Source organism: Capricornis sumatraensis, chromosome 2 (assembly GCF_032405125.1).
Source record: "Capricornis sumatraensis isolate serow.1 chromosome 2, serow.2, whole genome shotgun sequence".
NCBI lineage: Eukaryota > Metazoa > Chordata > Mammalia > Artiodactyla > Bovidae > Capricornis > Capricornis sumatraensis.
The window spans coordinates 90,612,079-90,628,434 of NC_091070.1; the positions used below are offsets into that span (position 1 = coordinate 90,612,079).

General features: G+C 40.2%; 1 protein-coding gene across 1 annotated transcript in view; it reads left to right on the plus strand.

The window, feature by feature from the left end:
• Window positions 1–16,356, plus strand: part of DMGDH (dimethylglycine dehydrogenase) — a 70,741-nt gene that overhangs the window by 2,666 nt on the left and 51,719 nt on the right. The window contains exons 3-5 of the mRNA XM_068964983.1: window positions 7,060–7,158; window positions 8,869–9,033; window positions 12,199–12,403. Of these exons, the coding sequence (XP_068821084.1) occupies window positions 7,060–7,158; window positions 8,869–9,033; window positions 12,199–12,403 (469 nt within the window). The remainder of the gene's footprint in view (window positions 1–7,059; window positions 7,159–8,868; window positions 9,034–12,198; window positions 12,404–16,356) is intronic.

The window sequence follows — 16,356 nt, forward strand, 5'->3', positions numbered from 1 at the left end:
TCCAGAGTCCCCATGGTCACGTAGTCAGACTATACCTGCCCACTGGATGGAGACTTCTAGAAAAACAGCACCAAGCCCAGCTTCTCTCCCTTCTTTCCTTTCCTGCCAGCCCCCTCACCCCTCAGTCTGGGCTGGAGGCCTGGTCCTCCTTGAGTGTCTCTCTGTTTTTTCCCGAGTATCTCTTCTGCGCCTCCGCTGGCACACTTGCCTCTCGTGTCACTGGTCCTGCCTCAGCATCTTTCCTGCTACCTGGGGAGATGGTCCAGGAAGCTGTGGACACCGCTGGCTCTTCTCCCCTCCCTGAACCAGACTTCCTAGGCAGGCTTCCTGTTGTCATGTAGTAGAAAGGTTGTATTTTCCCCCCACCTTTCTCTAACTTCTTTTTAGCAGATATTTGGTTATTCTTTCAACAAATATTTATGAAGAGCCTGTATTGCGTCGGGGCTTCCCTGTGGCTCAGTTGGTAAAGAATCCGCCTGCAGTACAGGAGACCCCAGTTCGATTCCTGGGTTGGGAAGGTCCCCTGGAGAAGGGATAGGCTACCCACTCCAGTATTCTTGGGCTTCCCTGGTGGCTCAGCTGGTAAAGAATCTGCCTGAAATGCGGGAGACCTGGGTTCAGTCCCTGGGTTGGGAAGATCCCCTGGAGAAGGGAAAGGCTACTCACTCCAGTATTCTGGCCTGGAGAATTCCATGGACTGTACAGTCCATCGGGTCACAAAGAGTCGGATACGACTGAGCGGCTTTCACTCACTTGCTGTATTGTGTCAGGCCAGAACTGTTCTAAGAGATGAGGACACAACAGTGCCCAAAAGAAAGCCCTGCTCTCATGGAGTCATATTCTGATGGGGCAGATGGAAACCACATCAGTGATGCTCTTGAGTAATCAGTGACAGAAGAGTAGAGTGGGGTAAAGGGATTAAGAATGATGGGGGCTGAAGAGCCTGAAGGCTACTTTGGAAAAGTGACACTTGAGCAGAGATGGGCAGAGGTGAAGGAGTGGGCGGGCCGTGAGGCTGTCCTGGTGAGAGCAGGTAGGCAGATGGAAAATTTTAACGAGTGGGAATACCCGAGAGGGTAGGCTTACACCTTTGTCACACTTCTGGATTGTAAAAGGAAGGTGTGCATTTTAACATTTTAATTACTAATTTGTTCATTTATAGTTGATTGATTTGATGTAACCTGCATTTTAGTTACTGGATTCCCTGCACTATCACTTCTTAAACATCTCATGCATAATAATGATGACAATAAAATGGCATATCCTTAGCCTAAGATCTTTTTAAGAAAAGTGGGCAAAATTTTTAAGATGAAAGCTTCTTGTTAAAAGTTGACTGTGCAAAATAATTTCTCCTTAAGCAGAGAGATACCAACATGAGTTGGAAAGGCATTATCTGCTTTGTGAACAAAGTTGTAGACTCGGCTTCACAAAATGAGGTTCATACAGTATAAACTGAAGGTGGACTCAGGCATGAGAAGCTAGGTTATACGGGTCCCTGCAAATACAGACAGCAAAAACAGAATTGCCCTAGGAAGCTGATTAGAGGAATTCTTGCAAATCAAGGGGTCCCCCACCAAGAAGCATCATGAAGATATCTCACGTTAGAATTTTTTGAGATATAACTGACATATTAGTTTCAGGTATACAGCATAATGATTTGATATTTGTATATATTGAAAAATGATCACAATAAGTCTAACTAACATCCATTACCACACATAGTTACAAAACTTTTTCTTGTGAAAAGAAAAACGTTTAAGATTTACTCTCTTAGCAACGTTCAAATATGCATTACTGTGTTGTTAGCTATAGTCACCATGGTGTATGGTACATCCCCTGGGACTTATAACTGGAAGTTTGTGCTTCAACTTCACTTTCACTTTTCACTTTCATGCATTGGAAAAGGAAATGGCAACCCACTCCAGTGTTCTTTCCTGGAGAATCCCAGAGACGGGGGAGCCTGGTGGGCTGCCGTCTGTGGGGTCGCACAGAGTCGGACACGACTGAAGCGACTTAGCAGCAGCAGCAGCACCCATTTTACCCATCCTCCAACCCCTGCCTCTAGGAACCATCAATATCTCTGAGTTCTGCTGTTTTGTTTGTTTGTTTTTAGATTCCATATGTAAATGAGATCATTCAGTATTACGTATTTGTAGTTCTTTGCCTGTTTTATTTAGCATAATGCCATCAAGCTTCATCCACATTGTTGCAAATGACAACATTTCTTTCTTTTTTATGGCTGACTAATATTCCATTATATATATATATAATTATATATGTGTGTGTGTATACATATATATATCTCCATTCATTTTTAACACAGAGAAGTTTTGGAGGAGATACGGAAATGTGGAAGTTTGAGGGGCCAGCTGGAGGGACAGACTACAAAAATAAAGGTGGTTTCACTGAAGTACAAACATGGGCTCAGGACTAAACATTTCTGGAGCAAGGGGAATCAGATGCTTTGGGAGGAAGGCGCAGCTTGTGTGACTCCATATTCAAAATGGAGTCACAAATCCCCAAAGTCTTCAGGTTTTGCTGTATTTTAATGAGACTGCTTTGTCAGCACCTGATACTACTATTGATACTAATATAGAACATTTCTTGTAGGATGGAAGGAAAGGGGAGAGTATGGCTTAAGAAGTGGTTTTGGTCCAAGGGGTCCCTGGGAGGGGCTGCCCCTGGGAAAGGTGCTGAAGAGGATGTTTTGGAGGGCTGAGAACTAAAGATGCAAAACTTTCCATTTAGGGTATAAGAAAACAATATCAGGCCTTTCTATTTATTTTATGTAAAATATAAGAGAGAAATTAATCTTTATAGATCTCTATAAGAAGCCCTTGCCTTTGATGTGGTTGACATATTGTGTATGATGACAAGGTCGGCCAGGGAGAGGTCGACACTCCACAATGGAAGCACCCTCATTCTCTCGTTTGTCTTCAGTCAGCCAGGACATATTGCAGATGGCGTGTTGTAGGATATCGACAGGATACTGAGCTCCAGGATATTGTGATTGATTTTATAGAAACAAGGCTTTAAATAATATTGTTTGTGATGAAAGGGAGAGTGAATGACTTTGAGAGTATTGTACTACACAGAGATTAATTGGTCATGCTGTAACAGTAATTAAAAGAGTTGTAAAACTTAAAGTTTTTCTTTTGAAAAAAGACAAATGTCCCCAGTTTGGTGATCTTTGTAGTGATGGAAATAGCTGTCAGGCAGTCTATGTAGTATAAACATATAAAAAAATAGACATAGCCTATTCCTTCAAAGTTAAGGTGATGTTCACAATAAGTGGAAAACAACGAATTTTTTGCAAAATAGTCCTGTTGGAAAGAAAGCATTTTGAGAAGGGATGCTTGGAAATGTTGATATCATGATTAGATTTTTTTCTTACAAAAATGATATATCACCTAGAAAAATTCTCATGTATACAAGAGATACATTTAAATTTAAATACATTTAATATTTTCCCAAATAAGGAGTTTCAGTGGGGTTTGTATCCGTTTGTTAAAAATATAAAATGTGAAAGTGTTAGTCACTCAGTCGTGTCTGACTCTTTGTGACACCATGGACTATAGGTCACCAAGCTCCTCTGTCCACGGGATTTTCCAGGCAAGAATACTGGAGTGGACTACCATTCTCTTCTCCAGGGGATCCTCCCAACCCAGGAACTGAACCCAGGTCTCTCACATTGCAGGTAGATTCTTTACTTCTCACTGCCCTAGCAGCAGGGAAACTAGGCTAGTGTGAATTGTTCAATGGAAATAGTTATTCTAGTTCAGTAAGAAAGATTAACTTTTCCTTCACCAGAAATGCACAGAAGGATTTTTTCCCTAGGCAAAGGATATTGGGCTAAATATATTGAGTAAAAATTTTACAAAAACAAATCCATGTGACTCTTCCAGAAGAGAGATCATTAACTCATTCTGTGAAAATAGCTTCCTAAGGTAGGGAAGAAAAAGACTTTCTGGTGGCCTGACTTAACCTAGGTTACACTTAGAGGATGTTGAGGAATGAATGATGGGCAGAATCCTAGGCCCAGGCTCATGAATGAATATACATTTTCTCAACTGACACAAGATTTAAGGGAGACAAAATTGAGTTCTCTAGAAGATACCCGAAAGCCAAAGATTCTCTATTATTGAACTAGAAATGTTCATATCATACTAGATACCAATCATGTAAAGAAGGATGAGATGTTTGGCTAAAAGTTAGGGAGTCTGACTCACAGTTACATCATTGTGGGGCTGGACTATGAGAGAACTTGTACGTTGGGGCAACATTGTTTTTAGAAAAGTAGCCAAACACTTGAACAAGTACTTGATAGACACCCCAAGATTCTGGTCCATAAAAGATGATTGATGAGCTTTAATGGTGTTTTTTTTGTTTTTGTTTTTTTCAATATAAGTAGAGTTGCTTTACAATGTTGTGTTAGTTTCAGGTATACTGTTAGGTTGGTACAAACAAACTTGCAGTTTTGGACCATGAATTTTAAATCATTATAATTAGACTTAAACACATCCTTATTAATCAAAATAAAAACCATTACAATCAGAACATTTTTGCCAACAAGAAATAAGTATGTTTTTTCCTGTAGCATAAAAGTCTGTGCTTCAGGGTTCAGTGAACTCTTGGAAAGCATTTTCTGCTTACTGCCAGTTGTAGAAGTGTTTTCCCTGTAAAAAGCTGTCAAGATGCTTGAATAAGTGTAGTCAGTTGGCAAGAGGTCAGGTGAATATGGCAGATGAGGCAAAATGTTGTAGCCCAGTTTGCTCAGCTTTTCGAGTGTTCGTTGTACAATGTGTGGTCAGTCATTGTTGTGGAGAAGAACTGGGCCCTTTCTGTTGACCAGTGCTGGCTGCAGGCATTGCGATTTTCGATGCATTTCATTGATTTGCTGAGCATACTTCTCAGATGTAATGGTTTCACCAAGAAAGCCGCAGTGGAGCCAATGGGCAGCAGACCATCAGACGGTGACAATAACGTTTTCTTGTTGCAAGTTCAAAGTTCGGCTTTGGAAAGTGCTTTGGAGCTTCTTGTCAGTCCATCCTCTGAGCTGGTCATGACCAATCGTCATACAAAATCCACTTTTCGTTGCATGTCACAATCCAATCAAGAAATAGTTCATTATTTTTACATAGAATAAGAGAATATGACACTTCAAAATGATGATCTTGTTTTTATTTTCAGTCAGCTCATGAGATGCCCACTTATCAAGCTTTTCACCCTTCCAATTTGCTTCAAACACTGAATGGCCATAGAACAGCTGATGCTGAGTCTTCAGCAAGTTCTCGTGTAGTTTTAAGAGGATCAGCTTCAGCAATTGCTCTCTATTGGTCATTGTCAACTTCCAATGGCCAGCTACTACGCTCCTCGTCTTCAAGGCTCTCGTCTCCTTTAGAAAACTTCTCGAACTGCCACCGCACTGGGCCAAATGCATTGTTTATGTTGTGAGCTGTCTCTGCTGCTTTACGACCCATATTGAACTCAAATAAGAAAATCACTTGAATTTGCTTTTGTCAAAATCATTTCCCTAATCTAAAATAAATATAAAATACATAGCAAGTAGTAAGTCATTGGCAAAAAAACATAAAGTGAGAAATGTGCATTGGAATGATGTATAGCATAACCACACTTATTTCAGAATGTATTCCAATATCAAACGGCGAAGTTCAACAATGCAAAACTGAAATTACTTTTGCACCAACATAATACAAAGTGATTCAGATATATATATATATTTTTTCAGATTCTTTTCTATTACAGGTTATTACAAAATATTAAACATAGTTCTCTGTGCTAAACAGTGGATCCTCATTATTTACCTATTTTATATATAGTAGTGTGTATCTCGGAGAAGGCAATGGCAACCCACTCCAGTACTCTTGCCTGGAAAATCCCAGGGACCGGGGAGCCTGGTGGGCTGCCGTCTATGGGGTCGCACAGAGTCGGGCACTACTGAAGTGACTTAGCAGCAGCAGCAGCAGCAGCAGCAGCAGTGTGTATCTGCTCATCTCAAGCTCCCAATTTATCCCTCCCCCAGCCCTTTCTCCTTTGGTAACCATTTGTTTTCTACATCTGTGAGTCTGTGTCTGTTTTGTACATAAGTTCATTTGTATCTTTTTTTAGATTCTGCATCTAAGTGATATCATATGATATTAATGGGGATGTCTTTGAGTTCAAGAGAACCAAATGCCCAATATAATCCTAGAAGAACCTTATAAATACTCCTAAACAGATTGTGTTTGGATGAGCCTTCCAGGGTAAATTAGCTACAAAATGGGGCCCCAGACATTTAATTGAGAGAATCTGCTTTATATCCTTGCTTCAAATTCTTTGTCTGGATGCTATATCATATCTGCTAGAATTGATAGAAGAGGTTTTGGAATGTAGTATGTAGATATTTTCTTGAAACAGATTATTCAGTATTGACTCAGGAAATATTTGTGGGGTAGAGTCTACATGCTCATTCATGAAACTGATTAAGCTATGACCAAAGCCTGTTTACCATTCAACAGACTCTAGTTCTTGGGAATGTTCTAGTTCTTCAGTTTTGGAAATTTTAAGAAAGGAACCAGGAGGGCTGCTCGATTCAAGGGAATGGTGGGGACTGGGCCCAGGAAAACTCTTTGCTTGCTTGTTCATAGTTCTTCTCCTTAAGGGAAGGCACATGCTTTGTTAGTTTGAGTCCACATTTTATGTCACCCCCCATTCTTCCTAATAGTGTATATTCCTAACCTAAGTGATTCCATCTAAGTCATCCCATTTCTGAATCTGCAAACAACTTTCTCTAATAACTTTTATGGACTTAATGTATATGTTTGTTGGCCGGTTCTTGCATTATTTATGTGGTTCAGATGGGTTCTTATAACTGTCATGAGCCTTAAGCAATGTGTGTTCAAACTGATTCTGATGTATTTTCACCCCCAAAGGACTGGCTGGTACGTCTCAGTTTCTGACCAACAGTAATTTAATTCTTAACAGATAAACTATTAACATTTTGAAAATGTTAATTTTTTTTTTTTTTTTTTTGTATTTCCTTTCCTTCCCACTTTTAAGGCAGGTTTAACAACTTACTTTCATCCTGGAATAAACTTAAAGAAAATACATTACTATAGCATCAAACTTTATGAGAAACTGGAAGAAGAAACTGGACAGGTAAATGCATTTAACTTGAACTTATCTTTTAGGTCAGTTTCTGAAATACAGAAGATTACTGAAGGATTTTGATATCATCATGTTTCACTGTCTGTAGTGACATCTATGGCATGTGAAATGTCTAATGTGGTAGAAGATTCTGATGAGAGTTTAAGATGAGAACCTCTAGAGCTTGCTTTTCAATCGATTGAATTTCTTGAAGTATATTACCCATGTAACTACCTGCTCTTCTTGATTTTTTAAATGAGAAGAGAATAAAAAGCAGTCTTTAAAAATATCTTTGGTCAGCTACTATATCTGGAAACTAAGAGATCAGAGCCTTTCAGCACTGGTTTGCAAAGGATCTGATGATTGTACAGGCCAGATTGTCACATGACTTTGAAAAGTGCTTCCCTTAAAGCCCCTTACTTTTATTTTCATCTCATCTCATTTGTCTTAGTACTTTCAAAATAAAGTGGCAGGCAAAAAGTATCCATAGACTAAGACTGAAGTCTACTTAAAATTTTCATGCCATTTCCCTTTCCTAAAACCATTACACGGCTCCCCACAGTGTACAGGACAAAAGCCAAAGAGGGACCTTTATAAGCTAAGCCCTGCCTGCTTTCCCAACATTTTCTCTTGCCACTCTTTGCTCTGCTTATATGCTTCAGCTATTTTTAATTATATGCAGTTCTAGAACGAGCTGATCTCTGTCCCTGAGACGATATTCCCTCTGGTCCCCGTTTCAGCATCACCCTCCACCTTCCCGGGAGTCGTCTGCTTTGAGAAGCCATCCCTAACTTTCTTCACCCAGCAATCAGATGGGACTGAGCGTGCATCTCTTGGCTCTAAGACCATGAGTGCACAACCCCCTTATAACATGAATCTCTCTCAATTGTGGTTGTTGTTTTATTTACTTTATTTAATTGGTCTTTCCTACAGACTCTGAGCAAGGCCAAGGACAAGGACCACATCTCTGTGGCTGTTCTGGGTCTTCACTGCTGCGCGGGCTCTCGTTGCTCCGGGCAGGGGCTGCTCTCTAGGCACAGTGTGCAGGCTTCTCAATGCAGTGGCTTCTCTAGCTGCCGAGCACAGACTCTAGGGCACGTAGGCTCAGCAGTTACAGCTCATGGGCTTTGCTGCTCCACAGCGTGTGGAAGCAAACTCATGTCTCCTTCACTGGCAGATGGAGTCTTAACCACTGGGCCACGAGGGAGTCCAAGGACTTCATTTTTGATCTCTGTCACTCAGGGCCTCACTGAGTGCTTGGCCAAGTAAAGAATAAATGCCAAATGAACGTTTCTTTCAGTTCATACTTATTCTCCTTGTTGCAACATTCGAATTCTTCATGTTCCCTCTTCAACTTTTTCTTTTTTCACATAATTTTCTTCCACTCTGTAGATGAACACTATCTCATGTTGTAATTATGCATTTAGCTGTCTGTCTTTACCTGCAGACTGTACGCTCCCTCCAGGCAGGGTCTTCCTCTCTCTTGTTCAGAATAGCATCTCTAAGGGCTTAGTATGGTGCCTGGCACAGAGGAGGCACTTAGTGCACACTCCTTGAATGAATATCTTTTTGTATGAGGCAAACATGGTGTATAGTTCTCGCTGTCATGCATAGGGAATCTCTTTTCTGGCACACCTGCATTTTCACTGTGCTGGAGAAGAACCATGGTTGAGTGCCAAATCATCATTTACTTATGAGTTTTTATTGGCATCATTGTTGCAGGTGGTGGGATTCCATCAGCCAGGTAGTATCAGAATTGCTACCACTCCTGTAAGGGTAGATGAATTTAAATATCAAATGACTCGGACTGGCTGGCATGCAACAGAGCAGTACATTATTGAACCTGAAAAAATTCAAGAAATGTTTCCTCTACTCAACATGAATAAGGTATTTATCTTAAGGGCATTTTCACCATTTGTTAATTTTAATTAAGATTAGAAAATGTTATTTTAGAAAGTTAATTAAAAATAGAAAAACTTTGTGCATACATTTTGAATGACAAAATTAGATATTTAATGCTGAAATTTGGGTAAATGAGAAGGTGGGATATTATGTATGTTAAATAAAGTAAAAGTAACAAACAATCTGATTAGTTTTCTACCTATGACAACCAAGGAAATATTTTCAGTACCTCTCTATTACTGTGTCCCTCAGCTCTAGAGATTTTTATAATAAACCTTCTGTTTGAGGCATGCAAAGAAAATAACTGGGTGTGATAAATGTGTGTGTAGAAAGAATGTATTATTAATTTTTAAAATAAAATCAAAGATAGAAATACATGCTATACCTAATATATATTGCTACACAAATATCCCCTAACTCAAATAACTAGCTTGACAATCTCTGTATCAGGTTATTGATCTAACCAAATTTGGCTGAGAAAATCCATTTGGATATTTAGTGTCTTTTTGCTGAGTGATAATCCCTTTTGAATAATAGTAAAAATAACTAATACTGCAGTACCTAACACTACAGCACACAATTATATACTGGGTATTATGCTCAGCCTTTTACATATATAATCTCATTTAATCTTCACAATAAAAATAAGAAGCATTTGGGCTTCCCAGATGGCTCAGTGGTAAAGAATCTGCCTGCCAAAGCAGGAGACACACAAGAGAGGTGGGCTCATTCCCTGTGTCGGAAAGATCCCCTGGAGTAGGAAATGGCAACTCACTCTAGTATTCTTGCCTGGAAAATTCCATGGACAGAGGAGCCTGGCAGGCTACAGTCCATGGGGTCACAAAGAGTCATACTGGACTGAGCGACTGAACCTACCCACACCCACACACCCACATACACACATTATCAAGAAACAGGAAATTGCAGCGTGGTTCACAGAGTGGGCCCAAGACCATGCAGTGAGAAAGCTGGAGCAGAGATTTGTGCCTAGGCTCTCTGACTTCCAGATCAAAGCTATGAACCCTCTTGGATCAGAGTCACTGACTCCTTAATGCGTACTGCCTCAGGGTATCGGATAGGGCTGTTCAGGCTTGTGTTTCTCCCTGATAAGTCCGGCAGTGTCTCTGCCCAGGAGAGTCCATAGCTTTGATCTGGGAGCTGGGGTTGTTTGCCTCTGGGAGTCTACGGGCTGCTGCACTGCCTTGTCTGCAGTTTTGTGTGATTCCAGTGTGACAGCAGCTTGGTGTTACATCGCATCGTCTGCATTAACATTCTGCCACCACGACTGGGAAGCGTATTCTGTTTATATGTCAATCTTGGGGTGCTTTGCTGCAAGGCCTCACCTTCACAGATTTTTCTCAAGAATATTAGGCTGTGGAAATATGTGGGAAGAGTATTCTCTGCATCTGGGCAGGGATCCCAATCAAATAGATACAGGATCACTGCATAAGGACATATCCATTATAAAAGACCAGTGTGATGTTTGCGTGTGTGTGTTAGTCACTCAGTCCTGTTTGACTCTTTGCAACTCCATGGACTGTGGCCCACCAGGCTCCTCTGTCCATGGAATTCTCCAGGCAAGAATATTGGAGTGGATTGCCATTCCCTTCTCCAGGGGTTCTTCCCGACCCAGTCTCCTGCATTGTAGGCAGTTTCTTTACCACCTGAGCCACCAGGGAAGACAAGTGATATTTAGAAGTTTACAATAATACAAATGCTATTGAAATCAAAATTCTCTTGCACTAAACCTGTAACCAGAGATTGGATTAGTAATCCAAAACTTCCCACAAAGGAAAGCTGGGTCCCAGATGGCTTCACTGGGCCCAGACATTTAAAGAAGAATTAGTACAATTCTTCACAAAGTCTTCCAAAAATAGAAGAGAAGTGAACCCTTTCCAACTTATTCTATGAGGCCAGAATATATACCAAAACTAGACAAAGACATCATGAGAAAAGAAAGACCTGTATCTCTTATGAATACTGATGTAAAAATCCTCAACAAAATACTATCCAATTGAATTCAGCAACTTAAAAAAAAAGATTCTTTAGCATAACCAAGTGGAATTTATCCCTTATGCCGGGTTAGTTTTAACATCTGAAAAATCAATCAATGTACCATTGCATAAATAGAATAAAGGATTAAAAAAATACATGATCATCTCAACAGATGCAGAAAAAAGTTGACCAAAGCCTCTTGCCCATACTTGGTGCTTAATAGATTTTTGCTGAATAGATGAGAGCTAACTATATATTTCACTGCTCCCTCCTTGTTCCATCTGAGTTGGATTCTTGTTTGTTTCTCCCTCAGTATCTCAAGCCCTAGCACAAAGTAGGTACTTAAGAACTAGTTGTTGAATGACTGAATCAAGTACACATTTCCCCGATACCAGTTACATATTTAGCACGTGAATTTACTAATAGTATTAAATAATTAAATATAAATAATTGATCAGTTAGTGTTAGATTTGACTACAAATGTCAGAAACCAAAGTAATAATGCTTAGACAAGATAGGTGTTTACTTCTCTCTTATTTAGGTAGTCCAGGGCTTGAACGGTGACTCCTCCATGAAGGCTTCAGGGACCCGGTTGCCTTCTAAATCACTGCCCTGCCATTCCTAGGGTGTGGCTCTTTTGTTCTTATTCCAAGATGGCAGCTAGAGCACCAACCATCATGTCTGCATCACAGACAGCAGGGTGGAGCAAGGGACAAAGAGGGGACGAGAGGCACATGCCAGTTGTCTTTTTCAAATGATTCGTGTGACCATGATACTTTCATTTGCATTTCATTGACCAGAATTTAGTACCAGTTTTAGTTATCAGCTGGGACTAATGGCTGCCAGCTATTGGACACTCTTTGTTCTTAGTGGTTACGTGTCTAAGAAAACATGTGTCTTCCCTTGCTTTCTGGGGGAGGGAAGAATGAATGCTGGAGACAGTTGCAAACTTCTTTCAAATAGCTTGTTTACTTGGCTCTAAATGTGACTCCTACCTAGGTCTGAACTTGGACAGGGAAAATAAAGCGAAGATGGAGCAATCTGATGCCATGATGCGTTTTTAAAGTTAAGCTTTACTGAATATTTGCTGGCAGGAGACTGAGTGAGTATATATATAAATTCATTTGACTATTGACTCTTGTATGATCCATTTAGATTTTAGCTGGACTGTATAATCCTGGAGATGGTCACATTGATCCTTACTCTCTAACTATGGCCCTGGCGGCTGGGGCTAGGAAATATGGTGCCCTTTTAAAATATCCTGCCCCAGTGACTTCTTTGAAACCAAGGTCAGATGGAACATGGGATGTTGAAACACCGCATGGATCTATGAGAGCAAATAGAATTGTGAATGCTGCAGGTAAGCGTCTTTTCTAATAGTGGGTTTTTTTTTTCAAGCGGCAAAGAAATAAGATATTTAGCTATAAAGTAATGTTTTATACTCTAAACATTGTTATGAAACACTGTGATGCTCTCATGTTGAACATTTTGTCTGTTTCTGAGCTACAAATCTCTCCCTCCATCACCTTGTTCTTCATATGTGAGATATGACGCTGCCCTTGGTTATCCATAAGAAGTTGGTTTTCCATCTTATTCTGTTCCGGGTCATATTTTGCCAAACTATGCTTCTTCTTCCTTCCTAAATTTTTGCCTTCTTTACAATAATAACCAAATTCTAATGTTCAAATTCATGAGCATTGTCTTTTTGCTTTTTAGAGCAAATTTGATCATTTGTATCCTTTCTCATCCATTTTGATTACTTGACTCTATTCAAAAAACTTTTAACTCGTTAAACGTATTGGATAATCTTTTCTCTAGTATGCTTTGTTACAATTTAGACTCAGAATGTTGAAGCCAAAAGGGATATTTGAGATAATCTAACAACTTGCTCATCTTCCATTTGTGAAGATCAAAGTCCAAGAAGTTTATGTTTATTGCAAAGTGACAGTTATGCTAATTGGCAAAATGACAGTTATGTCAAAACCAGGACTTGAACCTGGGTCTTTGGAGTCTTGAGTTAACACACTTTCTATCAGGTCCTTCGCCTATGAAGTAATTTTCAAATAACACACTAAAAATAAATTCTTGTGCAAATGAAACTGCTTGTGCAGTCTAACCTGGGATAATAATTTATATTTACCTATGGTACATAATGGTTAATTTAAAACCTAAAATAAGCATGAGGCAGCTGTAGATTTTCTCGTGGTCTGCTCTTTGAGTCATTGCTTATATTTACAAAGTGAAAACAACCTTTATATTTATCAGATCAGATGATATGCCATGAGAACATGCCAGAAGCAAGTACTCTTGGGATTCTTTCCTTTAGATTGTATCTTCTGTTTGATGTTATTTTTTTAACAAAACATTTTGAGTGACCCTGGAAAAAGTAATATCTTCAATATTTAAGAGTTTATGTTAGTATTTCTGACTCTTTCTAATCCATGCTCCCATTTGTAAAGCATAAAAATCTCATTCTTTGACATCATTTGAAATTCTAAATAATGTAAGATGACTTGCCTGAAAAATAAAAGCAAAAGCACTGATTTGTTTTTGAACTTCACTTGCCCCGCCCCAAGGAAATCTCCATCAGGAACTCCCTCCAACCCCCCCCCCACCCCCACCACTGTCCTTGGGCACACCTGGTCTAAATTCTGCCATAAGATCTAAGGCAATAAAACCGTTCCTTCTCTTTTTCCAAGTAGGAAAAATTCTTTGTCATCTTGCAACTTTCTTTATGGTCTCAAGAATTCAGCCTCTAAAAGCATTTGACAGTTTTCATAGTGATAGTAAATACTAAACAGACATTCTCTGACTTCTTATCCAGCACCTGTGACAGACATTGCTCATTGATCACTGAACTCATTTCAGAGAGACTTGGACAAACCCCATGATTTTTCTTACACAATGCTTCAGGCAGCCACATCCTCTCAACTGTTTTGAGAAATAACATAGAAGACCTTAATTTTACACATTTATCTCTTATTTTCCTAAAATGGATAAATATTTATTCATACAATTCATTGCCATCATAGTCTTTCTTTTTTCAAAAGCACAATTTGTGAGGAATAAGGAATCATTGAAGAGAAAGAATAATTTCCAAAGAGATCTGACCTAAGTCTAGGACACTGGTTACCATATGAGGTATTCTGTGCAGCTGTGCAATCTTGTGGGGTGGCCTGGGCAGAGGAGAACAGGGGCAGGAGGTCCTGGAGAAATATTTCTGGTGCTGGCCTCAAAAAACAAATCCCAGAGCAGCATCAGGAAAACTGTTCTTCAGATGTCCTGCTTCTGAATGCCTTTGCTCCTGATGCCTTTAACTCAGCCACATCTGAGTTCCATCCTCAGGTCTTGATAACTCCAGGTAGCTCCTTGTTCACAGTTGTATGAAGAACTGTGTGCTTGTGCACTTGGTTGCTCGGTTGTGTCTGACTCTTTGCGATCCCTTGGACTGCAGGCCACCAGGTTCCTCTGTCCATGGGATTTCCCAGGCAAGAATACTGGAGTGGGTTTCCATTTCCTCCTCCAGAGACTCTTCCCACCCCAGGGATTGAATCTGCCTCTCTTGCTTTGGCAGGCAGATTCTTTACCACTGAGCCTCCTGAGAAGCCGTACAAAGAACTGTGTTGTCTCAATTCTCAGTTCTTTATGCCATTCAGATCACATCTCAGCCCCATATCATTTTTTTTCCTTTTTATTCTCCATCTCTTTTCTTCCATTGGCAAACATTATTGGAGAAAATCTAACTTATCACATATTAGTAGTCTGTGGAAGGTATGGAGGAGTGTGTGCTTATTTATGTCTGTTTTTTTAAAAAAAAAAAACCTTTTTAAAGTATGAAGGTTCCCCTAAATGTAAGCCTTAGTCATTGTGGGTGAAGTTTTGGACAAATCCTCTTCTATTCTTAAAGCTAGCAATGATTAATTTTATGAATAAAAGCAACCATCTGCAGAAGGCATTGTGCTGACGTGATTTAGAATGTGTATCTGATGGAATGTTTCCCAGAATTATTTGGTGAGACCAAGATGTCTCATAAATTTCAGAGCTAGCCTTCTGGCAGCTCTGAAATCTAATTAACATCACTGGGATATAAACTTGGAAATATAACCAAAACGTAAATGATGTAAAGGCCACTATTAGTTACTCAACTGTACCATAACCTGCTAAACGTCTCTTTACATGGAGTCATAACGAAAGGCTGCTGAGTCTTCAGGATACCACGAAAAGGGAAGTCTAAAAGCAAGAATTTGTTAGTTTTCTGATGTATCTCCAGCACTGTCCAGGGCAGTGGGGCTCTCTTGACCAGAGACATGCTATTGCCAGCTGTGTGACCTAGGCAAGTTACCCATTTGTAAAACAAAGATGTGTGTGAAAGTGTTAGTCATGTCTGACTCTTTGAGACCCCATGGACTGTAACCTGGCAGGCTCCTCTGCCCATGGAATTCTCCAGGCAAGAAGACTAATTGCCATCTCAACAAGTTATTATGATCAGTAAATGAGCTAATAATGTAAAGTACCCAGATAAGAGACTTCCCTAGTGGCTTAGTTGGTAAAGAATCTGCCTGCAATGCAGGAGACCCAGGTTCCATCCCTGGATGGGGAAGATCCCCTGGAGAAGGAAATGGCAACCCATTCCAGTATTCTTGCCTGGAAAATCCCATGGACGGAGGAGCCTGATGGGCTATAGTCCATGGGGGTGCAAAGAGTTGGACACAACTTAGCCACTAAACCACATAGAAAGCACTAAACAAATTCAGTAGAATAATGATAATGTTGATTATTATAGTTATTTCCTGGAAGGCCTATGCCCTGGTCTGGGAAACACTAGCAGTGGGTGTATAGGTTCTTGGTAGCAGCCTTGAGATTTCCCTGCTCCTTTCAGTTGCTCTGTGATCACCCAGCACACATTCTGCTGGTAACCCGACTTCCCACAGAGCTTGGTTTTCAAGCTAGGTGCAGAAGAGTCACCATGAGAAGTTTCCCAGGTGGTCTGGCTGGGAAGCTGCATTTTAAACAAGGCTCCAGGTAGTACTGTACTGTCTGCACCAGATGGACTGTAAATATCTTTGGAGAAACACTGGTATATCAGTGTTTCCTGTATATCTTGTTCCTACAGATGAGGGAACGTGGGAAGCTTTTAGCTGAGCAAGCAGAGCTGAGGAACTGTTTCTCACCCTGCTGACCTCTTGGTGTGCAATAGGCTAACCTGCCTTTAGTGTTGCTCTGAACACAGCTTTGCTCATCCTTGGGGAGCCAACCTGAGCTCCAGAGCAGCTCAAGGGCGAGGGCAGGAGATATTTGCTGTGATGCCTGATG